The 27163-nt window shown below is 39.6% G+C and overlaps 1 protein-coding gene across 1 annotated transcript; it reads right to left on the bottom strand.

Annotated features, from left to right (window-relative positions):
* Window positions 1–2848: 2848 nt before the first annotated feature.
* On the bottom strand, window positions 2849–21989 carry LOC117288175 (double-stranded RNA-specific editase 1-like). Its single transcript, XM_033768909.1, has 3 exons — window positions 21875–21989; window positions 9846–11343; window positions 2849–5854 (listed from the first exon to the last, which is right to left on the bottom strand). The coding sequence occupies exons 1-3, from the start codon at window positions 21891–21893 to the stop codon at window positions 5326–5328; spliced, it is 2046 nt and encodes a 681-aa protein (XP_033624800.1). The 5' UTR covers window positions 21894–21989; the 3' UTR covers window positions 2849–5325.
* Between the last annotated feature and the right edge of the window lie 5174 nt (window positions 21990–27163).

Genomic DNA, 27163 nt, shown 5'->3' with positions numbered 1-27163 from the left:
AAAACAGATGTACTATTTTTTTCCCCACATTTTCATGAGGATTCTATTTATAGGAAAAATGAGTGCATCACAAAACTGAATTCAATGATTAATCTCTCCTTAACAATAACAATTATAACTTAAAAGTTCCAAGATATCCCTTTATCATATCTGCTTCAATAAAAAAAAATTTTTTTAATGGCAAAACATTTCTTTTGGCAACGAGCTCAATCAACGACTCTCTACAATCACATGAACAACTTAAAAACTGAACTAAAATTCATTTTAACTCGTCATTACACAAGACAACAAACTGTTTTTGTAGACATACACTAAATGTACCAAATAAAACAAGTAAAAATTTACACTTGTTGGACTCCTAAATTCCTCCCAAGGGCAATTAAAGTATTACACAGGACTGGTTGAACTAAGCTTGGGCGATATCGATTTATTTTATTTACGATATATCGCCGACAATATATCGCGATATTCGATATAATCGCGATTAATTAAATTTGACATCAGTCTTCAAACTCCAAGTGAAAGTTGTAGAAGAGACAGTCATAGCATTAGAGAGGTGTTCTAATGACCTATTCTTCTGGTTTTACTCCAAACCTATGGGGTGCAAGATGTCTCAGCTAGCAAATACATTGCGATATTTAATCGATATCGCGATATATCGCGATCGATATTTCGATTAAAACCAAATCCATCCGATATCGAAATCGTTTCCAAATTAATATCGCGATATTCGATAATATCGTGATATCGCCCAAGCTTAGGTTGAACTGACACAGAAATAACAGATGGTGTTCATGGTTCAACCCTGTAGGCCAACATGCACAAACAAATATGTGAAAATACTTAACGCTGTATGACTGAGGAGAAAAAAAACCAATTCGGACAGACCAAGCAATTTTCAGCATTTAAACACATTGTCCTTAATTTTGGTTGTAACAACCGAAACCAGCTGTTGTGCTTTTAAAGGATTTGGGTACTTTTGTAACACAAAACACAATGTCCACAGATTTACGTTAAACTTACACCGTTTGAAGATAATGATAGTAGAAAGCTTCCCTGAAAATATTACTTGCTGAGGTGCTGTAGTTTTTGAGAAATGAGTAAAACAATGTCATGAAAATACGTTTTTACATGCTTAAATAATTTTCGTCTCATGATCACTGAGACGAAAATGATTTTCATGACATTGTTTTACTCATTTCTCAAAAACTACAGAACCTCAGCAAGTAATATTTTCAGGGAAGCTTTCTCCCATCATCATCTTCAAACTGTGTAAGTTTCAGTGTAGTTCTGTGGACATTGTGTTTGTTGTCAAAGTACATAGACCCTTAAAGGGTTTCAAATACAGTTTTCTCAAACACAACAGGGACAATTTCCCAGAAAACAATCATTCTTCATGAGCTTCTTAATCAGTAAGCATTAAGACTAAATTTAAACAATGTGTAACTAACACATTCTTCTCACAAATAAAAAACCGAATAAAACTCGAAACAGTATCGTTAAGTCAAAGTATTGCTACAGCCCTGAAAATATTGGACAGTTAAAAAGAGCGATATTTGGATATTCAACACCTACTGTACAATTATTATGTTTCTTTACTTTACTTCCGTCTTAGAAAGGATTTGACCCCCCCCCCCAACAAACCCCACACACTACAAAACAGAAACACAATAATGAAAAAAAGAAACAAAAAAGATTATCATGTGTTCTCGAAGCCTGATAGTACAAATTACATGGAAGCCTTTGCCTTTTCTGTCCCTTGGTGTCTCTCGTTACAACAATTCCCATAGACTCAAGATTTTCTGATGGAAGTGGCCGTTGCAAAATAAAAATGGCCTTGCTCTCTCACAGGTGAAATTCTAGGCCTGCAGGGCTCCAATCTTAACACTGGACCAAAACATTTTGAGACATGAATTAGACAATGTTCCATATTGTTTTGGCAAACAAACTTGCCACAAAATGAAAACGAAGTTGCAACAGTTTTAAAACTGTTTTGTTCAACCCCCAAAATCAGTTTTTAAAGGGGTTTCAATTTTGCAATAGAGTCCTTATGAAAATGGGCAATATTTTAAAGGGCAACATGTTCGAGAATCAGGCATGCAAGGGTGCCTTTGGCTGCCAGCCACATCAACCTATTATGACTACGGAGCCCAGCCAAGATCGTTCTAGAAGCAGGCATGCAAGGGCGCCTCTGGCTGCCAGCCACATCAACCTATTATGACTACGGAGCCCAGCCAAGATCGTTCTAGAAGCAGGCATGCAAGGGCGCCTCTGGCTGCCAGCCACATCAACCCATTATGACTACGGAGTAAGCTTGGGCAATATCACGATATTATCGAATATCGCAATATTAATTTGGAAACGATTTCGATATAGGATGGATTTGGTTTTAATCGAAATATTGATATATCGCGATATGTCGCGATATCGATTAAATATCGCGATGTATTTGCTAGCTGAGACATCTTGCACCCCATAGGTTTGGAGTAAAACCAGAAGAATAGGTCATTAGAACACCTCTCTCATGCTATGACTGTCTCTTCTACAACTTTCACTTGGAGTTTGAAGACTGATAATGTCAAATTTAATTAATCGCGATTATATCGAATATCGCGATATATTGTTGGCGATATATCGTGATAAAATAAATCGATATCGCCCAAGCTTACTACGGAGCACAGCCAAGATCGAAAGCGTTTGATTTTTACCGAGGGAGGAAAACCGAATGGTCTGGGAAAACCCTTGTGGCACAGCAGAGAACCAACGATCAACTCAACTCACATATGGCCCTGGCCGGAATCACCTTGGTGAGAGGCGAGCGCTTTACGCACACGCTAACTATGCCACCACTTTTGAAAAAGTACATGTAAGCATTAAATTAATCCTATTTACAATGCCTTTAAAGACTTTTTACGCTTACAGATAATGAAGATACTGTAAGAGAGGAGAGCCACTAGTTCACATAATGTTTCATTTGTACTACTACAGGGATTTGGCAATATCAAAACAAAAAAATCGATACTTATATTACGTTTCTGTATTTCATTTTTTTTTTCTATTGAGTTCATGGCATTGACTAAGTACTTTTGGGGGGAAGATTGTGAATGTTATACAATCTTGCTCATGTCAACCATTTGAATTGGTCTCAAACTGCCAGTTTGCTGCTAAGTTGCAACTGTGATTTTTCTTCTTGATTCACTAGATCCTTTATGAGCAGATTGTAGAGGGTGCACTATATTGGAATCACCAGAGCCACATATAAAAAGAAATGCGTCAACTTGCGATTAGAAGCAACTTTGAGTCAACCGAAATGCATGGGCAAAAACAGGGTGCCAGCCTAGTCTAACCATAGGATTGCACTGCATTTAAACCCTAAAATGGTGTCCAGCAGCCAGAAAACTAGACCCTCTGCATGTCGCAACTCTCTCAGTACACAGCTCTGGGAATCTACCCTCTATAGACCTCTTGCACATGCCAGTACTGTCCGCCATTACGGGAAGCAACTTGGAAGTCAAAATGCACACAAAGGAAATGATCCCCAAGAGGCGGAAATGGTACCGCGCATTGTCTAGATGAGCATATCCAAAGAGTCTATTGATCACATTTCTTTCTAGGAGAACCAAAAATTCCTTTCAAAAGCCCAAACGGTGGTCAAGTTATACACATATTTGTAACTGGATAACTTTCTGTGGATGGATACATGAATAATGTACATGTAATGTGTATGGTACAGATAACATTGCATGCAAGGAACTTTTGGCAGAGTGCCACGGCTGCATAATCTGATAAGACATGATAGAACCAAAGGGAATTGGCAAGGGCATCTGACTCTAGTTTACAAGGTGTATTCCATGACCTTGTTTGGCTGCAGCTTCGATTTCATTTGACTGAGACAAACGACCCCAAACAAAACTACCCCCAGACAGTACTGGAGGACAAACCTAAAGTAAGAGATGTTTAATTTGCATCGGGGATAAAGAATATTAATTTTGATTTTTTAACCCCATATGTGTGTTCGCACTGTGTACTTTCCCGTGAAATTTTTTACACAGGACTTGGGAAAGTACCGACACAAATAGGTGTATGGGTAAAAACCAAAATTAAAAACCTTAAGTACATGTTGAGAGCAGTTATTCCTCAATGTTTCACTTATGTTGATTTATTAACTTAATGGGTAAAATTTGCAAACATAAGCAGATGAGTGAAAATTTGCATAAAAAAAAAAAAACATCTACCTATATGGCATTCCCATCCTTTATGTGATCCCCTGACCGGTGTATCATAAACTTGCAAGTGATACCAGGCTAAACAACATTTGATGGCTTCCAACATTTGAGGGTTGTGGCTGATCCACTCTAAATATGCGCTCAAGTAATGTAGCCTGCAAAAGTAGAATCAAGTCGTAGGCCTACAGCAACTGGTACCCTCTTATTTTTCTGATCATGTGACTTAGGGTGACTGTGTAAAAACTGAATTCTTTTTTTGGGGGAATCGCATCCAAATACTTGCATTTTGACATGCACGTACTAAGCGTCACACAAGCGCCATACAAGCAGTCAGAAGCTTTTACCGCAAGTGTGCGTAAAGCAGTCACTTTTGGGAACCAATCAGCATTGATTTTTAGCACACCCCTACCAGGGTTAAGTGACGAGAGGTATTGATATGGTGCGCTATCGATGGTAGCGATAACTTACAAGTATTACGTCAGTCCCCTTGCAATAGCTAGACGCTTCATTGAAATCTCAGTACAAACCCACTGTGTTGTTTCAATGCCACCTGCTACCACATATTCTCAAAGACATCATAATATGGCATATTCAAGAAAGTTTTAACTTATTTTCATATTATTTCCTTTAAAAAAGTATTTGGCTGTCAAAACACACAAAATTAAGCGCTGTGAGCAGCTTTACATTAACATTGCGCAGTGTAAGTTTCATTTTCCCACTAAGCTTTGCTTCCACACTTGTTCCTATTTTAACTTGGATTCAATTCATGGATTTTATGAATCCATTAAGTAAAGGCATCAAAATCTAGTTTTCTTTTCAACAACAACTGAATATTCATGTGTTCATCATAAATCATTTGGAGTTTGAAGCGTTTCATAAAGATAATAGAAACGGGTTGAAAGACAAGGATCTTGTGCACATGGAAAAGTTTGGCCCATACAATTTAATCAATGACGAATAAAGTATGTGGAACAACAACAAAAACTTCTGAAAAGTCGATGCCTGCTTGCAAATATTGCGCACGAAAAAGTGACTAACCCTTAAAAGTAACAAAATGAAGATAATCAGCTGTGATCACCGACAACTGATCGTACTTGATTCACTCGAATAGATCTTGCTCCATTGGTTTCTTGATCCAAGCGCCCAGTCCTGCCTTCTCAAAGCCCTGAACCATGACCGCCTTGGCTTGGTTGTAGTCCACGGCAAGAGCCTTGGCCTCTGCGTACGTCCTCGGAGGGGTAGCCTGTTGCTCTGTCGTCGTGGACAGCTTCCCGTACAAGCTCTTGAACGTCTCAAACAGCGATGATTTACAGACGCGCGATGGCTGCCCCACCTCCTGCTTTCCCGTCGTCGCATTGATCACTTCCAACTCGGCATCTTTTTCAGTCCAATTGACGCTGAAGTTGGGCGCCTTGCCCGGCTGGCGACTCTGAGTGTTACTCACCCCGCTAAGCATGGGGTGGTTGTGGTGAAATGAGGCGGGCAGCTCCTCCAGGGCACCCAGGCGGGCGTACAGGGCTCTGGAAAGATGATCGGAATGGTAGAGGGAGCCCAGAATGACGCTGTTCAAGTAGACTGGCTCGATGAAGTTACTTAGTAAGGACCCTTGCATACCCAGAACATTCCAACTGTAAAAAGAATACCAACAAATAAATTTTTATTGCAACACATCTCTTTATATCTTCTGAAGATGATACTCAATACACATTTATAACAAATAGTTTCTGTACTGAACACTGCCATGCCATACTCATAGTTAGGCATTAATACTTACATACATACACATATACCATGGCTAGACCTGATAATTGAACCCCTGATCAAATACAACTTAAATAAATCTATCGAGGGGTTTTTTGGTGATCTACTGTACATGTACATGTACTATCAAATTCAGTTAATGGTATAAACACAATTTAATTAGAGGTAAGAATCCTTAAAATTAGATCTACAAGAGCATTACATACATTGTAATTCATATTTAAAGGAGCTGTGTCATAAAATTCATCGCAGCCCCCCCCCCCCCTATACTCACAGTAACAAACTCAATTTGATTTTCCTGACAAGTACATGTATGCTTAAAGGAAGATTCAAAAAAATTAGTTGACAAATGCTAGTCTGGATGTGGACTAGGAAAACATTATTTAGGGGAAGTACATGTAACATCCCCACACCGGCCTTGGTCTTACAACAATTTCCACTCACAGTTTTCCTGTCATTTGGAAAAGAAGTTAACAGTTTTAGGCTTGATTTTTGTGTCGCATAAAATGTAAATGCTTACGTGCTAGTTTAAAGTTTTGTTGTACAGTGTAACAAGCTGTTCCCTTTTTGATGGGTCATAGCCATAGAGTTATATATAAGAACTAGAGGGCGCACTGGTGATGCTGCTCGCACAAACGCGACGGGACCGCAAGATGACAAGCGCGCCATTCTGTACGCGCGTTGAATATGAAATACACGTTTTGATTTTTTTTTACTGAACGCTCACGCGATGCTGTTTGTTCAACTTACAAAATGGCCGGACAAACGCACGCTGTGAGATGGCTGTTTTGTTAACTTAGAAAATGGCCGCCTGCCGGGGCGCATATATAGGCCAGTGCGCCCTCTAGTTCTTATATATAACTCTATGGTCATGTTTGTAGTACATGCAGGTGCAGGCCTAGAATTTCATCTTTGAGAGGGCAAGGCCATTTTCATTTTGCACAGGGCTCTTCCATTGCAAAATCATTAAGATTTTACTGGCAAAGCTAAATGTAGTGGCTTCAAGCCTGCGGTCCAGTGTTCATTTTGACCCCTGTATTAAATAAAAACCTGTGGATTAAATGTCATTGGCGATCTGTCATGAGGGGGGCAGGACAGTCCAAATTCCACACACACAATGAAAAGAGACTACACAGCTGGATGTAAAACATCCTGGAACACGAATAACCCTTCCAAATACCTGATCAGTCCCCACCTGCCTAACCCAAGTGGGTTATTTAGAAATCAATCTGTCACGTATGCCACCATCATCCAGACGTTACACATGTGGGTATGGCATTGAACTGTGGCAGCCAATGTTCATGGGTGAGGTATTTTGTTGGCAAAGCATAGTGCCACTGATACATGTGGGGCAAGAATGTACAGAATGAGAACATTCAAAAGCCTTGCAGCCATCAAAAGCTTTTTAGCCAGGTTAATTTTGTTGTCCTACTACATCATGAGGGATCAAGAAATACATTCATAAGGCCCATTTTCATGGCTCTGCTAACCACTGAATTCTGCGCTTACGATCACCATTCTCTGCTTACTTGCAAGCGCCGAATTTCTGCGCTACATGTAGCTGTGTAAGCTTAGAATGCCTAGTAACATGGAGTGCGCACGCGCACAAGCCAAAATTCACTGCTTAACTATGAAATACGCTTGATGTAAGCACAGAATTCCCTGCTACAGTAAGCGCCGATTCTGTGCTTAAGGTAAGCAGAGCCATGAAATTCGGCCCCGGTCTTGTTTTCCTCGGTCATTCATTGGTAATGCTGCACGGCAAAAAGTATCTTCTAATAAAATGAAAGATGATAGGATGGCTTTCAGAATTGATCCACTAAAAGTGTAGAGTACAATCTGCGTCCCAGCTGGACCCACACACAAGATGTTTTTTTCTAAGATAACTGATACATTAGTCGCAACATAATGCTCTCCTTCGGCCGGCATTTTATGTCTTTAAAGTACACGAACATGAACATAGAGTGCATATTTCTTGAGGCTCAACAACAGGCCTGGAATAACTAGCAGGCCCATTGCCCCCGGTCTTGGCCTTGGTGCCCCTTTAAAAGTTTCATTGCCCTGGTGCCCTTGAAATTTACAACTCCCTCACAGGGAGAAGGTGACCTTGCCCTTTCAAAAACGAAGCATACACAGCGTGAACATGATGCATTCATCACTTTACTCTAAACCCTAAGGGCTTCTCATGACGCCCCCATTCAAGAATACTCACATTCTCAAGACTTGGACAACTGCCAAAGCAGATCCGTTTATTCACAAATTGTCTACATATTTGGATAGGAATATTTTGTAAGTCACAATCAAGACATGTGCAATGAATTTCTTTTACCTTTAAGGGGAAAACTTTCAATCAAGTATCCAAAGAAATTGACAGGATGGATCATTTGTTTGTTTACAGTATTAAATTGGCATCACATTGTAAAAATTCTTTTACAGGCCTGGAGTTTGATCGTTGAAAGGACAAGGTCGTTTTCATTTTGCAAAGGGCACTTCCATTGGGAAATCTTAAAGTCTATTGCAAACTTTTGAAAGGGGATCCAAGGTCAAGGGCAATAGAGGTCATAGCCTTCGTGGCCTCCCATAATTTCATTCTAGGCCAGAGCTTGCAATATTTAATAACATAATTTTAACCATGTTCTCAAGAATAGATGGCATCTGTCTTTCGTAGTACATTGCCTTGGCATTATTCCGTCTTGCTCATGATGTCAACTCGTTCACACACAATTGAAACATGGAAAACATTATTACAAAACAAACAAATGGGAAACCTTTGGACTACAAAAATCAAACTTACAGGTAGAAACACCACAAATAAAGTGCTTACCATTTTGAAATGAAAAATAAAATTTGAGCAAAATCAAAACACATGTTCATGGTAGTGTCTACATGATCAACAAATTTTAACGAAATTTATATAAAAATTTCAAAAAATTCCGAACGTCTCCTTCAGCATGTTCTGAAATGGAAAAATGAAGTCAATGTACATTAAATAACGATTTCTACTACATAGTAGCTCCACAAAAACGATAACAGTTTGAAGAACTTTTTAAAAACAGTTTGAGCTGAACCACCAATTGCAGGTGCAGCGACCACAATAGGGGGGGTTTGTGTACATTGGTACAGTCAATGTCAAGAACTGGATGGCGTTATTTGACATGTAAATACTAAGAGTGATTGATAACTGGGCAATTCGTACCTGGCAAACATTTAACGGGTGCATGGTAACCCAGTTTATCAGGATGGTGGTTGATGTACATAATATGCACTGTCATAACCCTTTCAACCCCCCCCCCCCCCAACAAACAAAAGTCTGAACCCGCCATGAACTTCTCCGTGCAGGTAAAAATGGCGGGAAAATCAAGCGTGGTTTTGAATGATAGATGTATTAGACCAGCCTGCAAAGTGATATCATGTGGTGAATGTCACTCAGTTCCATGCATAGCTGTTCTACATGTAAATACATGCACCATGAATAACTAGTGCAGTTGCAGTGAAATGGTTCCAATTGGTCATATCATTCAACTCACTGGTTAAAAATACAAACTACGAATCTGAGACAATACAAGGTCTCAAACTATACAAAGTGTCAACATAAAACATGTCATGGGTTCGAATCCAACTCAAACTATTTGCCTGTGCTTTTCTTTTTCACAGAAGTCAGGAAAGTATACAGTGCTAACACACATCTGTTTATATGGTGAAACCAAAATGAATACTATTTATTCCTGATGCAAATTTAAAATTTATTAAAAATGTAAAACATTGTAATACAATAGTACAATTGTTTGAATAATCTTAAATAGTAAATCTTGTCTTTGGAACACAAATTTGAAATTTGAAATAAAAATGTAACCTTACCGTGACAACTTATCACTGCATGACATGGTCAAGAGACGTTCTCCCTGGAGGACCCCATCCCACGTCTGTATGAGTGGACCTGACCTGACTGGAATGGTGCCCTCGCCCGACTCAATCTTGGTGCGCAGCTGCCCTCTTGCCTTTCGGTTCGGATGCTTATCAGTGGAAGAGTTCTCTTCCCCCGTCGCTTCGTGGGGAGAGAAAATGCGAGCATCTCCGCAGGGCGACGTGCTGATGTACAGGTGAAACTGTATCCCAGCCTTGAGGGTGTAACCTTTTCCGGACGGGCTCGGAACAAAGATGGACTTCTCTCCCTCGTTCTGACTGATGTGCTCCAGGTGAGCGTAGAAGAACCTCATCAGGCCGCGTCTTGAGATGATCTCGGCGTGGGAATCGTTGATAGCGAGGCCCTGATCCGACATGTACTCCCCGTTGATGCATTTTGTGCCGGTACCAAGGGATATGACCTGAGCATCTTCAATCCCCTCTCCCTTGGTCATGACGATGCCGGCAGCGACCTTCCGTCTCGCCATGTTGCTGGGCAGCCCGCTGGTCAGATCGCTGAATTTGCCTTCTACTAAGGAATGCACGAGATCTGCAAGCACCTGCGGGACGTGCAACTGCAGGCCGTCACTCGGGATGGGTTGAAGACCTGGTAAAACCACAGGCGATATGTTGAATAATGCTGAGAGGGCTGCCTGAGCTGCCCGGGCCTTGGCAAGTTTCTTACTCCTTGCCGAGCCCTGAAATTTATGTTCGTCCACGATGGCTGCCATGATGAAATTCTTGGCGTGGCTCTGGCCGGATTCGGAGATCATCTCAAACTTGACGCCTTGTTTGAGTTCGTTCAGCATCATGATGGGGTTCTTCCTGCTGTCCGAGGACAGAGCACTTGCAGAGTTGAGAGGAGATGCAAGAAGGCTCATTTTGTTCCCATTTGGGGGTGATGACATTTCCGTCCCAGACGAGCTCTTGCTCTGTTGTTCCTTCTCAAACGCATTGAAAATCTTTGGATTCTCAAAGTTGTCTGCCGTGAAATCAGAATTGAACACTGGCTGTCCGACGACCCGAAGCACCTCAGATGGGTTAGGATGCTGGACAAACGAGTTAAGCACCACCTCCGCAGCGTGCATCTTGGCAAGTTTCTTGGAGCGACCGGTTCCTTGGAAGGCCTCGGAATTCACCTCTACCTCTACGGTGAATAGCGGCGCATGCACAGGCCCTGTCTGAAAGGCGGGTTTGAAAATCAGACCGGGCTTGATCTCATTGAGTTGCATGAGAGCGTTCTTGGGAAGCGGGGGACCCCTGGCACGTTTGGAGCGTTTCTTCTTGGGTTTCTCCTTCTGGATGTCGGCGTCGGCTTCGGGCATCTCCGGGTCGTCATCCTCGAGAGCTCTCTTGACTCCTTTCCCTTCTGCCCCATTTTGGTTGAGCTCCATCACTGGCTTCTCATCTGGGATGTTCTCTTTCATGATGACATTCTCACAGACAACGCTTTCTACATAAAAAAAAAAAAGAAAGCAAGAAAAATTAAGTTTTCATTTAGCTGGGTAAACAAAAATTATACCAACATGTTTGTCCTTGACTAAAAGTAGCTCTAAGCACTTTGTTGTGCTAAGCTACTTTTTGTGCTCAAGCAGCTCTGTGTAATTGGCCCAGTAATGCTCTATTAAGCGCTGCATGAAGGAAAAAAAGGAAAGCATTAAAACATGAAGATTCAGCAACCTACATGTACACTGTATTCTGAAAACGACACATTGGTTCACTAACTAACTCGCACACTTTTCTGATTGTACATTCACTTACGTATACACTTCATCCTCTGCATGCCTTCCTGCATCAACAGTTCATCACTCCAACATTCAACAAAATCCAACCCAATAATGAATGCTTTATGAAATACCCAGCCAGCCAGCCACACACACACAAACAGGCGCTGCAAATTCCTAAACTCCCCTTTCCAGTTGCCATAGTGACAGGCATTCAACCTCCATTACCCTCCCCCCCCCCCTAACAGGACTGAAACAAACAGAGGGTATCTTGGACTCACAACAGCATCTACACTAGTGTACAACATCCAAAAGTGATGACACTCGATCATAAATTTAAAAAACACATTTTTGATGGGTTCCTAGCAAAGAGTTGGCTCAGTTTTTTTGCTACCTGATTGATCGTTCCAGATGACCATGTTGATCGATTGTACAGAGTGTGAAATGTCTGCCAAGCAGGCTGCAAAGATCATATTGCTTTTTAACAAACGAATGACTCCCATATTTGGACTTGAATGACGAGTTACAAGTATAGTGCCCAATTTCATAAGCCTGTATGCAGCACAAAAACTTGCTTAGGACAACAAAATGTTCCTTAGCAGAAATAGGTTAGTGGGCCAGAACACCATATAGTGACCATTCCTGCAACCAGTACCCCTGTCATTTCTTTCTTAGCCATGAAATTTGCTTAGCAGAATTTTCTGCTCAACGGCTTTATAAAATTGGGGCAAGACACCGTACGCAGAGCCATGAAATTGGCCCCTGATTCAGTTCACGGCTTCACTCCTTACACGAAAGCACTGCATTGAAAAACAGTAATAATTTGAACTTACCGATGCAAATGTACAGTACGCATAAATTAAAGTTCAATATTGAGATATTTGCAATTAGTTGGCGCAAGACCTCATTGTACTTCGACTATAGTTGCTGAAGTAAACGAAACCCAACCTTGCCCCATACACAACCGTTTGCCAATGATGTGCTTTCCTTTGACCCTGAGGTGAAGTTTTAGCTTACAGTGTCTCCATGTACATGTACACTGACAGTACATACATGTGGGAAATGCACACTACAGTCAGGTTTACATGACAGGTTGCCTAATAAAATGCATATTACCAGGCTGATCAAGGAAGACTTCCAATGAGGCTGGCAGATTCCAATCTGCATTTGACAGGTGTATCAGAGTACACCTGTATGTTTTTTTTAAACGGGCAAGGGCACCAAGGCTTTTTCGCAATGGTAAAAGCCACCCTATGAGGACAAGGTAAATGTCTACTGTCAGCATTTTTTTGTTTTATGGGAGGGGGGGGGGGGCGTAATACATTGATGCCCTATCCACTTGACTGCAATGCTTGTATGTCAAAATTCTTACTGGACCAGAGTTTACTTTCCACGACCAGTATTGAAAGACTTATTGCTAAAAATATTTCACAAAGGGATATGTACAATGTACTCACAAAGATAATTACACAATGAAGTAGCCTACTAAAAAGTTGCTGAAAAACACAAGAGAAGACCATTGAGCTTGTTAACCAGCCCAATGCTGAATTCACTGGTCGCAGGCCTCCTGTCTAGCCCTAACATGGAGGTTTTTTCCTTCAGTCACTAGAAGTCACCAGGAACTAGGCTACATGTACAAGTTTCGTAAAGTACAACAAACTCCAAAGCATACACCTTGAATTCCTTTGTTTTCATTCCATACTAACCGCAATTTACTTAAACCACACACCTCTACAATTCTTGACACATCTCTTTGAATTTGATACACTGTTTTTGTATTACTAATAGGTCTTGCAGAAAGTCATACCCAATATTTCCCATCCAAAATTGTTTTCGAGTATAATCCTTTTTCCCACTTCAGTACAATGTACTCACAAAGATAATTACACAATGAAGTAGCCTACTGAAAAGTTGCTGAAAAACACAAGAGAAGACCATTGAGCTTGTTAACCAGCCCAATGCTGAATTCACTGGTCGCAGGCCTCCTGTCTAGCCCTAACATGGAGGTTTTTTCCTTCAGTCACTAGAAGTCACCAGGAACTAGGCTACATGTACAAGTTTCGTAAAGTACAACAAACTCCAAAGCATACACCTTGAATTCCTTTGTTTTCATTCCATACTAACCGCAATTTACTTAAACCACACACCGCTACAATTCTTGACACATCTCTTTGAATTTGATACACTGTTTTTGTATTACTAATAGGTCTTGCAGAAAGTCATACCCAATATTTCCCATCCAAAATTGTTTTCGAGTATAATCCTTTTTCCCACTTCAGAAACACAAAACATGTTAATACAACTGGGATCCACATGAATACCCGTGAGTTGAAAACCATTTAAAATCTTTCAAGCGAATAATCACTTTGTTTGTGGTCAAGGACCACTTTACAATCCAAAGGGCAAAGTACCCTTGAGTTGAACAAAAAGTTGTTTGCAGGGGACGAAAAGAGAGAAATGATATCCCTTTGAAAATTGTGCAACGTTGCACCTTCATACATTTATTGTATGTATCTACAGGCAACAAGCTTGTCGGTACTATGTAATTTGCATCAATGAACAATTAGGTGCAGAGGCCTTGAATTAACCCTCAGCGCCCACATCAATTGCCATGGTGCCCTATGCTTTTAATGTGGTGCCCTATGCTTTTACTGTGGTGCCCTTTGCAAAGTCCCAATACAAATTTACATTTTCCTCATTTTAAGTGCCCCCATACTAGAGCGTAATTGCTGTGCCCCTTCAAGAGCGAAGTTCAAGGCCTGGGTGCAGTCAGTTTTCCCACAGAAAGCCCCAAAGTACGCTTGAGATTAAATCACTTTTAAAATAAATGGCAACATAAATTTACTTGGTAAGGAGTACAGCAGCTTTCGGTATAAAGCATTTTAAGAATCATTTCAACTTGAAGTAATGCGGTTATGAAAATGTAAGTTTTTATCCCCCAAATTTGAACCTGAGTAGCATTACAAAGAGTAACGTCTCTCAGATTGTGTACCGGTATTCCAACTACCAATTATTCTCCCTGTGTGGATCAGACAACTACATTATACAACTGTTGCACACTGTGACGGGATCCATGGCGTTTTGTACACCCGAGGGGGAAAATGGCACCCGAGGCGAGGGTGTAAAACCCATGGACCCCAGTCACAGCGTGCAACATTTGTTTTGTTATACCTTTGTAAAATTGTTATTCCTCTTCTCGAAGTTCAGTTGTCATCTTCAAACATTATTACGACGGACTATTCATTGTTTGATAAGCAGACGAACAAGAAACAATTCCCTCGTACCCACGGTTGTTTCGTACACAGCGCTGGAAATCGACCAACGCTGGGAACGATCAAGGTGATGTACACCGGTGTACATCACTTTTCATGTTACCCGGCCCGTCGAGCCATGTAACATGCGTATTTGTTGCACGGCACGTGATTGGTTCTCGACCAATCAAACTTCACAATTTGTACAGAGGTATAACAATACATTTTGTTACACCTCTATAACAAATTGTGGAGTTTGATTGGTCGAGAACCAATCACGCGCCTAGCAAAAAATATGCATGTACCATGGCTGCACAGTGCGACGAGTAACATGAGTGATGTTAACCTGTGTACTTAAACTTGATCGTTCCCACCGTTGGTCAATTTCCAGCGATTTGTACGAAACGGCCGCGAGTTCGAGGGAACAGTGAATTATGGTTTCTTATTTGAACAACTGTTTGTCTGCTTATTAAACTACGCGCACTCCGTCGTTATAATACGTCTGAAGATGACAACATAAATTTGAGAATAGGAATAATCATGTTACCAAGGTATAACAAAAAAAATTGTTGCACGCTGTGATTTGGGGTCCATGGGTTTATGGACCCCGTCACAGCAAGCAACAATTGTAGTGGAATGTGACTAGTGAATACTGCCAATTGTGTACACAATGTAAACACAAACCTGCCTCAAAAACACTTCCAAAAAGATCATTATTGTAACTTATTAAAAATCAAACTCAGTATTTTTCATGCACTGTAAAATTTAACTTCCAATCCCCCATCAAAACAGCTCATAACAATTACCATAACTTACTGTGCAGTGTGAGCAGCCAAATTCTGCAATCATTTCCTTTCCTAATAACCGCTCGACTTCAAATCATTTCAATGGCTCAATAAAAAAAACGGGGCCGGTACTTGAAAGAGTGGTTTCCAAAGCACCATCAGATGTTCTCTAAATAATGAAGTTGGGCAAATAATGTGCTTTATAGTCCGAAACTAACACTAAGGGTTCAATCGTATTGACTGATAGCTATCTAGGCGTTGGGTTGTTCAGTGGGAAACGTCAATATAGACAAAGTGAAGCATCGGTGACCTGAGCTGACCTCATTCTTACAGCGCTTACCCGATACTTGGCAGTCAGAACAATAATGTCTAGTTGGGTGAATTAATGCATAATACAGGTCTCTGTATTATCTGTAATTTTCATCAATTGAACGGGTCCATAGATAACGACACTGTGGACGGATCATAATACTCGGAATAATATTCTTTTGAAAGGTTGAGCAAAGTCCATGATGTACGCCTGTCACGATACAGATTTTTGGACATACCAAAAACATTTTAACAAGTCCATACATGAAAATTGGTCAAAATGTAGTGTACATGTACAGGCACTGCATTATAGTGGTATGTATATGTCCATGTACAGGCATACTCATGTACAAGAGGAACATGGTGTGTAGTAGCCGACACCCCCCCGCCCCCCCACCCCATATTTGTAGTGAACAGAACACATATTTTACAATTTGTCTAAACTTAAAACTGTCTTTTATTTTCAAAAAAAAAAGAGACAATAACACAAGTTCAGTGGATTGGGAAATAAATGTTAAATCCTGATCTAATTCTCTCACTTGTGGACATTTTAGTTACCTTATTTTTTTCATGAACTTAAGGGACGTTAATGTATTTTAGGTGACTTTTGTTTTGGTAAATTTTAAACAAGAACTGAGCAATTGGGGCAAATTTTGTATGTAAATGTATGTAGATCTACAATGTATTGCATAAGCACCAGGTTAAGTGTTCCATAGGCACTTTGTGTTTTGCAGTGTTCTTCGTGTTTTTTTGAGGTTGTGATAATTTCCTTTTATTTTAGTTGGTTATCTACGCATGTCATTACTAACAAATACAACAAATCGTCTATCACTCACAGTCACAGCATGATGTTATTGTTTTCCAAACATCCCAAGTCTCTTTTAAATACTAACCCTAAACAAACTTCAAGGTCACTGCACAGTTATTTTAAATGTCAACAGAGGACCCTGTACGCTTTAGTCCTTGTCACATGGACTTGCACTTCAAGCGTGTTCTTAATGAATCACCGACAATAATATACCCTTACCTCTGACGAGGGTAGTGAGGAAAGCACACAGGATTTCCTAAACTTTGAAAGCGATCTACAAGTTTAGTATAGCAACGCCTATCCCAGGAGGCCCCATCACGCTACCTTATTCACTTGGTTACTGCATTAACTTTTCGGTAAACCTGGCGTACGAATAAACCTTATTGCAGGCTTCTCCCCGGGATTTTTAAGCACTGTGGTGTTTTGACCCAACCTTTTTTTTAGTTTGGCTAAAGGACCCTAAATTTAACTGAGGTCTTCGGAATGTTCTATACTTGGTATTCTGTGCATTCTGGAGCATTATAAATGTTTTATCTTGAAGATTTTTTTGGTGAAATTAGGAAAATAGTATAGTAAACAAAATTCAACATTTGACCAGGTGCGTTATTAAAGTTACAACACAGTGAGGTATTTCTAATTATTCAATTGAAGAACACCAGACAGCTGGATAGATTGCACGTTTCAGTTATCATGGAATTACATGTAATTTAATAATGTGTTAACAGTAATAAAAGCCTTTCCGAACGTCTTACACTGAACCAACCATGAAGCGAATCAAGGGTCAAGTAGGGGTCAAGATCCTTGAAAACCAACTGAATTAATGTGACACTGTAACTAAACCAATACACTTTTTTTTTTGGAGACACACATTCGTTCATGAATACTCTTTACTTGTTCACTTCATCAACCCAATTACCCAATAACTTAATACAACATGACATTTGGCCACGCGCACCCCTGTCCTTACACTGGTGCATCATTTCAACAAGAGAGGTCTGGTTTCCGCCCCCTACTGGTGAGTTTCCATTGATCTGGAACACCTCGCCAGCTTGGCCTGGAATAACACAGAGGCAATGGCCTCTGTTACCCTCAGGGTCGTGGCCTTGGTGCCCCTACAAAAGTTTCTCCATATACTTAAAGGCAGTGGACACTATTGGTAATTACTCAAAATAATAATTAGCGTAAAACCTTACTTGGTGACGAGTAATGTGGAGAGGTTGAATGATAGTACAAAACATTTTGAGAAACAGAAGTAATTTTCCACAAATTTGATTTTGAGACCTCAAGTTGAGAATTTAGAAGGGTGTTTTTTTCTTTCATAGTTATCTCGCAACTCCGACGACCAAACAAGCTCAAATTTCCACAGGTTTGTTATTTTATGCATAAATGTTGAGATACACCAAGTAAGAAGACTAGTCTTCGACAATTACCAATAGTGTCCATTGTCTTTAAGAATCTTTCAAATGAAAGTGCCTTTGCAACATGAAAACGGCCATGCCCTCTCAAAGATGAAATTCCAGCCATGCATCAGTGAGGGACTATGCCAATCTGTGAAGGAAGACCCGTGTCACCAAAAGTCCAATGTATCACACGTTGGAGTTATTTTGCTGTAGCCAAGTTCGTACAATATTTGTGATGACATTTTCATATGACACAATGTAAGGAAAAAATGACATACATGTGCACAGACAAAGAAAAATACGGAATTCAAAATGGTACAAAAAAGTCACATTTTACTGCTTAATTGTAACATGTCAAGTAAATAAATCATGGAGGTAGAATAAATCTAGTGTTCAACAAACTCTTTGAATGTTACACCTTTTTCTTAAGATTTGTAATACATAACAGGTTTCAGAATTATTTAAATATGGTGTGTTTAGCTGCGAACTTCAAATTCTACACACAAAGTGAACATTGTATGATTTAAAAGGTCCCAACATAAATGAAATAAAATCAGCTATCAAGGCCGTGTACAAAAAAGTTGCCATATTTGTACATTATCCGTGGCAATTATATGCAAAAGTTTTGTATGATTTTCAATTCAAATTTGTTCAAGAAAACAAATATGTAATAAGATATTCTGCTAATCGGGACATGCAATTTGTATTAGTCCTGCTCAAAAATGGCATACGAGCTTTACATTCAACAACACATCCCAAAAGGTCTCAAAATTGCATTTCTGACCCAGCACATCCGCATGAAAACAAATGCAAATGTCCTTGGCAAACTATTCATAAAATATTTACAAATATTTAGATTACCCTTAGTTAACCTTGGCATCAATTCTACTTGAACAAAGTCAGCCCAGTGTTCAAGTATGTAAACATTAAGTATACACACTGTCCGATGGCTGCTCTGGGTCAGTCAAATCAACAGTCAAAGTTGAACCAGTAAATTATTTCATCCTGCAAGATTGTGGCATACATGTAGCAAAATCGTTTAGAGTACATTGTCCCGAACAATTTTTCCGCACACAATGAAAGATAATCCTGACAACAAATGATAATTTTAGAGTGGCAATTGGTGCATTTTATTATAGCATTTTGCAATGCAATAAGTGTGTTGGAAATTTGTTCACTACAAAGACAAAGACCACTCCTCCAAGGCCACTCCAGACATGTACGGGACTAATTCTTCTGACTCATTTGAGTGGAACAAATTCTATCCAGTAATTTTAAAATTGTAACAACAGGAAAACAACAAACAATAAAGAGACATTCTGACTACGGAAGATGTTATTCCCCAGACTGCAGGAGGTGACAAGTCAAAAAACAAGCGTGAAATAAAAACACAACTCCATTGTACAAATTTATGGGGATCATAAAAGAGAACTGTTTTGGTTGCAGAAGTAGACCCAAAGAGGAGAAAGTTCACATCTGATTATGGCTGTAAAAAGTACAGGGTACATATTGTGATACTATTTTTATTTCTTTAAAAATAAAGATATATTAATATGAAGTTGTGCTCTTGATAGGTTTTGCATATCGTGTCTTAACTCTAAAGAATACATACATGTATGTACCGACTACAATACCAAAACAATCACTAGCTTGTTTTGGGTCTTTCTCTCAACTGCAAAATGTTATGTGTAATGCTTTGTAACTAACCGTTCCCCGTAAGGAGCAATTTTTATCATTTTTGCCAGATTTGTCAGCAGATTTGCCAAATTTTTACCACTTTCAAAAATCATGACACACATTCTAAGAGTGCGGATTTAATCTTCCATGGTTGCAACTTCGTCCTGAGCAGCTTGCGTAGGGCTTAAGGAGTTACGCTATTCAAATGCCACCCAGTAACTGGGACGCTGGTTCTAAAATTTACATTTGCGGTTCGCCCAAGATAATTTTTGTAAATCGAGTGCAACAGTGTCATGATTTTCAGAACACCCAGCCTAAAAAAAAATGCTCCCAAATGACACAATGTCTTGAAAAATTGCTTGGTTGCTTCTGGATGTGTCTAAGATGCAACAATAAGCATTGAATTGTTCTCACAATAATTTGTTGTGCTTAAAATTCATGATTTTTAAGTCAACAACGGACAGTATGTGTTCTAAGTTTTTGGAAGTCTTCAAATGTAAATATGACGAACTCTGGCTGAATGTGAACATAAGTTTTACACATTAATAAGTTTCCTTTCTTCAATTTACATGTTCTGAAATTTAAAATGAATGATTACATGTTTGTACCATAATATGTTACATGTAAAATGTTATAAACTATTTGGCGGACTATTACAGTTCCCCACTTGGCCGCCTACCATGGCAAGATCGGGTTGTTTGGGCACATGAGCTCATGGTACTCATGATTTAATTTAATGAACTCTGGGGACATCCCATGAACTCATGATTTAATTTTATGTATTCATGTGTCAATAAACATGTAGAAGTTTATGTGTCAAACAAATAAATCAGTGCAGAAATCAGTGCGCACAACGTACGTACGTTGCAAGTGCGGAGCACGGGCTTACTCGGTACGGTCCATGTGAGTTCTGCGTACTCACTGGACAGCTGGACTGGGGAAGTGCCGAGTAAGCACGGACTACGCACTTATGACGTGCGTAGCATGCACGTACTTAGTGCGCCGTCCGTGGAGCAAGTGACCGTTGGAAACATTAAAAAGGACTCACAGAGTCAGTGCGTTACGTTCGTTGTGCGCTCGTTGGCTGTAGAGGGCATGCGCGTCACCCGTACATCACCCGTACATCACCCGTACATCACCCGTACATCACCCGTACTGGGGGTGAATCCGTACGGGTGACGTAGAGAAAGTTCCTCATGCACTAAAAAGGCTACGTCGTGTATGCGTGCTCCCAAATCCGTACTGAGGCGGTACTCGCCACGTACGGATCCCCAAATCTTGCCCACGTTTTTGCAAGTAGACAGCACGCACTTGCACGTACGGCGGGTTGGGACCGCCGCTTTACAGGGTTTACAGAAGCTAATGGTGAAAGACTTCTCTTGAAATATTATTCCATAAAATGCTTTAGAAAACATTAAAACATTATCAATTCTCGATATCGAGAATTACAGATTTATTTTAAACACATGTCATGACATTGACACGGCGAAACCTGTGGAAACAAGGGTGGATTTTCCCATTATTTTCTCCCGACTCCGATGACCAATTGAGTCTAAATCTTCACAGGTTTGTTATTTAATATATAAGTTTTGATACACGAAGTGTGGGCCTTGGACAATACTGTTTACCGACCGAAAGTGTCCAATGGCTTTAATTTAATAATTTATAAACATTTTTCAAATAAATAATATAACAATGACTGTTGTGATGTGTGTATTTGCTGTTGCTTCCTGTAACCTACCACCCTGTGCAACTGTCTGTAGTGATTAGTTCCGTATTTGTTATGGTCTATCTTGCTATAAATTGCTTAATACAGAGCCATTCACCATCTCGAAATCTTTCACTTTGCACACACTTCACTTACTTACGTACACTACATATCATTCACAGTTCACCCTGCCTGCTGCAGTGCAGTGCTGAACCATTTCCTTCCTCCATTGTATTAAACGTAATCTACATCCAAAGCTACACATACAAATCTTAACCAATGTTACAACCCCTTTTAGGAATAAAATACATATTTTTCTTACCTCCTTCATTTTCAGCCATATTTGATGCCTAAAATGTAGCAAACAGTGCTCAGAAATTGCAGCAGTTCAAATGGTACGCATAAAAGCCACTGTCCATCAATTTCCTAAATCATGCCTTATTATTTAGTTTGGTTCCCATCCATCGGTCAACATGAAAACCAATGCGAAATGATGTCGGCGGAAACCAGACTTGTAACAACGCACGCTTGGTTTTCCCCATAACGCATTTTTACCACCTGCAAACATTAACTTGCGCCAGTCTTGTTGAGCTTTGGGGAATGCATGGGCGGGGTGGGGAGGGGGAGGGGGCATATAAGTCATGTATTCCAGTTTTTATATTTTAGATGTAACGAATTCAATAGCTCCGGTAATCGTCCTTTGTTTATTGAAGAGTTCTGATAGAAACATACATTTCTGTGAAAAAGATTTGCTTTATCAGGACGAAGAGTAATGGCCCAAGTGTAGTGCCTATAGTTTGCCCCTCATGCCTTTTGCTTGTACAAATAGTTTATCTTTTAACCTTTTCTAAAACCATGATTAACTGTATACAAGACTTGTCATAGCACCCACAAAATGGATTAAATCTGAAAGCTTCTGTTTCCATCTGAACTACAAAAAAACTTTCAAAGCCGATAAAAGGCCGACAATCTTAAGCCCACTTTTACTATTAACTTCAATTGCCAAAATCAATTAAGCCAACAAGGTGCACAAAATCCTAAAGAAAAAAATATAAAATAAAAAACCCGAACGATATTTTCATCACAATGTCACCAAGGATTTTTCAATATGATTGTGGAGCATTTTTGAAAACTGAGAATGGAATTGAATTTCCTTTATATGTGATGGACTTTTCCTTTATATAGCTGGTGCTAATAAACAAGGGCCTAAAATAACAATAACATTCAACACAATTGTTCAAGACTTTGAAAAATTGAGAATATGTACAGTCTGTTCAACATATGGGCAGATCCGAGAAAGGTCCAATTGTAACCTTTGTCACACACTACAAACAAAATTCAGCAATCATCCATAAGGACTTCAAACTATGGGTTTTGATGCATTGCATCGTGAAGTATCATTGATTTGGTTTGCAGTAACACCATTTATCTACTTTGCCGTCTACTAGAAGCTTAACTTGCTATAAATTTTTCTGACGCAGAGTAAAGTTCAGAATTCGGGAGACTACCTTGTTCTAAAAAGAACCATTCTTTATAAAGCATTCTTCATGGAGGTAGTAAATCGGAAGGGACTATATTACTTTCACTTACTGGATCAAGGGAACTTCTCATTACAACCTACTGCAACGCAGCGAGTCATTAATTGATCCCGATGTTTCAATAGACCGTATTGAATAACCCCTTTTTTGCTATGAAAGTTGCCATCCTGTATAGGGCAAACAGTATGCGCGTGAAAACGCGTTCATCAATGAAGCACGCAGCACGCAACATTCATGGTTTGATTTCTACGGCACATGCACGCACACACGAACACGTGTTCAATACGGTCTATTCAATACGGTCTATTAGTTTGCTGTAGTCATTGTCAAGATGTATTTTCCTGGCAGATGCCAAAACACTGGTATAAAAATCACTGGAATCAATGAGGATTCGACTTTCTAAATGTCCCATACACATTACTGTGCGAGTTCTAAGATTTATTCCACTTCAGTTTCTTGTTTGAAAACCTGGGGAGTAATTTTTAGCCAAGAGTGTTAAAAAAAAAACCAATGAAGTGACTGATGAATCATGAGGTATGCAATTCCTTTTTATTCTCAAAGTACTTTTCATGTCGCAAAATAACTGAGAGTTCTAAGACTTACCCCAGGTACAAATGTGACTAGAATCAAATGAAACCATTAAAATACTTATTTGAACATACCATTAAATTAGTTTTTAATTATCATTACACACAAACAAATTAACAATCATTTACAATGATTTTGATTTGATGGCATCTTGCCTAAAGTTTTAAAACTCAAGACAAATATTTGGGTTAACTGTGGATTTTCCATCATCTCATGAAGCTTCTTAGGCAGTTGCTACATGTTTAGAGAAAAAAAAATCCACATTTCCTATTTTGTGCAACTTCTTCCAAGTGAATGGTATTTAAGATTTTAAACTTTACATGGGGGTTAGCACACTGCAGGAACACCTCACAAAGGTCAAAATATACAAAGAAGAAATTGACCAGTGAAAATATCATGCAATATTATAAATGCTTCTGGCTCAAGGGCCCAATTTCAAAGAGCTGCTTACCACCAGAGAATGATTACTCTAGCCAAATTCTAATGTTACATGTAATTCTAATGTCACTGCTTTAAGCAATATGTTTCGCGCTAAAGACAGTGGACACTCTTGGTATTTGTCAAAGACTAGTCTTCTCTCTCAACATCTGCATAATAGAACAAACATGTGATGATTTTAGCTCAATTGGTCGTCGAAGTTGCCAGATATGAATGAAAAAAGAAGAAAAAACTTGTCACACGAAGTTGTGTGCTTTCAGATGCTTGATTTAGAGACCTCAAATTCTAAACTTGAGGTCTTGAAACCAAATTCTTGGAAAATTACTTCTTTCTCTAAAACTACGCCACTTTAGAGGGAGCTGTTTCTCACAATGTTTTTTTTTTTATGATCAACCTCTCCCCATTACTAGTTACCAGGTGAGGTTTTATGCTGATAATTATTTTGAGTAATTTGTTACCAATAGTGTCTGAAATTTAGCCAAGGTCGTTTCTGCTGGTAACAGTTACCCTGCTGGGAGCTGCAGGACATACTTGCACTCTTCCTCAGATAAAGTGGCCACATTCAAATGATGGTTAGTGACTTGTTTTAGGAGATGTTCAAATATAAAATAACAGTAAAATCAGGTATAAGGATAACTTCGTATTTTGGAATTGCTAGGTAAAAATACAACAATGGGTGAATGAAAAAAATATAGTAAGATTTGGGTGTGGAAACTAGCCCATTATTTCCATTCATGAATATTGATGGCAGACTTTGAAACACTTGGTGGCAACAGACATCCCAGGTAACTTTTCAATTGTTTGTGTAGAGTCTCGGCATGCACACACATCTAAACACAGTGGATTGCATTGACCTGGACAATTCTGCTGCTACCATGGTCCCCAAGAGTCTCCCATAGGCTTTTATACTGATTTTGATAAGTTTCAAACTGTCTAACTTTTGACTGTAGTTTTATTCAGGGCCCTATTTCATAGCTAGCTAGCTACTCAAGCAGAAAATACTACTTAAAAAAATCCTGCTTAGCAATAATAGACAGGACAGCAGTCACAAATTGTACATGTGACATGGTAATTTGGCTGGTAACCTTATTTTAGTGAGCATGAATTTGCTGTGCTCAGCTACTTTTTGTGCGGAAGATTCTCTGTGAAATTGTCGCCAGGTATGAGAAAGATTTCATGAAAAGATGAGTTTCTTTTTCCAATAACTCCAGGAGACATGGTGATAAATGTTTCATCCAACATGACGTACCGCAGAAAAAAACCTCAGAGATGTAAACATCGCTCATGGTTGGCAGGCTATCATTGCAAGTTGTGCCCGGTATGGGGCGAGAGTTTAAACCGCACGTATCGTGTAGGGTCTACACGGCCCATGCTCTTGCCATGTGTGTCACATTCCTTGTCTGCAATAATGATTAACACATTGCTGCTTGAAGATGGAGCCAGACTACTGCACTCTCACTCTCAAGTTTGACCATGATTCCATTGAGTCTGTATACATTCTACTGTTTATCTTCTTCGGTGTTGGCTGGTAGTTCAACTTTATTATCTTTATTAACCACAGTGTTCGCTGCCTCTTTGGTCCTTATGAAGGTACCCACCCGTTGACTGATGAGTATTGACCCGTAGACTGTCAGGGCCAGCATGCCGACTGTAAAGGTCCTGTAGCCAAAGTCTGCAACCTTTTTACCCAAAGACATGATGATGGTCTATGCGTAGACTTGATACAGACTTGATCAATACTGAAAAAGTGAAACCAATAATTCATTAAAAATAATAAAATGATTATATGGACGGAGGCCATTGGCACGCGAGTGTTACTCCCCTTGGGCCAAAATTCTCACTTTCTGCTTATTTCCAATGTTGAAATACAGCCCATTGAACTATGTCAGACAGTTTAACAGGGCACCATAATCGCAGAGTTCCGTGGTATTAAGCCTAAGCAGAGCCATGCAATGGACCCTTTTTAATACTCCTGGCTGATTTTGCTGACTGGCCAAAACTTGCAATTAAGGCATTGAGAAAGTAAAAAAGGGGCTTTGTTTCTGTAAGACCCCTTTTCCTTCTCAAGTTCTCTCAGCAGAGGCAGAGAGAGTCAAGCCCCATAAATCGGTCCAATCCACTCCGTATCCTTGACCCCAGCGCGTCTGAAATCAAAAGCTTTCGCTTTTTTTTCCCTATATTCTGTTGCTATCTGCAACTTCTGAAGCATTAGATCGGTAAGTTTCATGATGCAGATCGTTGCAGATGGTTTTTCAAGAAAGCAAAAGATTTTTATATCAGACGCGCTGGGGCCAAGGATACGGAGTGGATTGGACCGATTTATAGGGCTAAGAGAGTCAGTGCTTTTCGTCAATTCTTCAAAATTAGCCAGGCGGAAATCGCAATGGAAAAGTTTCCGTATGGCGCCACCACTTTTTCATTCGATATGAAATAATATAGTATCTAAGGAAAAGTTTCCGTATGGCGCCACCACTTTTTCATTCGAAATAGAATAATATAGTATCTAATTTACCTGATTGATATATCCCTTTTTGTAAAAATGAGTGAAAAAGTGGTGGCGCCATACGGAAAGTTATCCGTATCTAATTTACCTCAATGAGATATCCCTTTTTGTAAAAATGAGTGAAAAAGTGGTGGCGCCATACGGAAAGTTATCCGTGGGCTTTTCCATCCAAGTTCAAAACCCCTCTCATCTTTTGGGAGGGGGATGGAGAGAAACCAAAATGGCAGCGCCCATAGATGGGTAAAAAAAATCGTGATTACATAACCCACACTACAACAATCTTATTTCTGACAATGCATAAACAAATCTGATTCACTTTAAAGCTAAAACACATTGGGGCATGTATTTTGTTCACATGTAACTTAATTGACACATTTTTAAACAACAAGTTTCTTACTTTTGAAGAGTTTTTTTGGCGTGCACACACACCGCACAAGTGTCGTTTTGTTAGCTTCTAAAGTTCTAATATTGAACAATTGAGGGCGCTCTTCAAGATAACCGCGAAATCGAATTCAGAAAAACTAAACATTCAGAACTGCTGATC

The sequence above is a fragment of the Asterias rubens genome, chromosome 3 (assembly GCF_902459465.1).
Source record: "Asterias rubens chromosome 3, eAstRub1.3, whole genome shotgun sequence".
In the NCBI taxonomy this organism is placed as follows: Eukaryota; Metazoa; Echinodermata; class Asteroidea; order Forcipulatida; family Asteriidae; genus Asterias; species Asterias rubens.
Note: the sequence above shows the minus strand (reverse complement) of the source record. Positions and strands in the feature narration are given on the sequence as shown.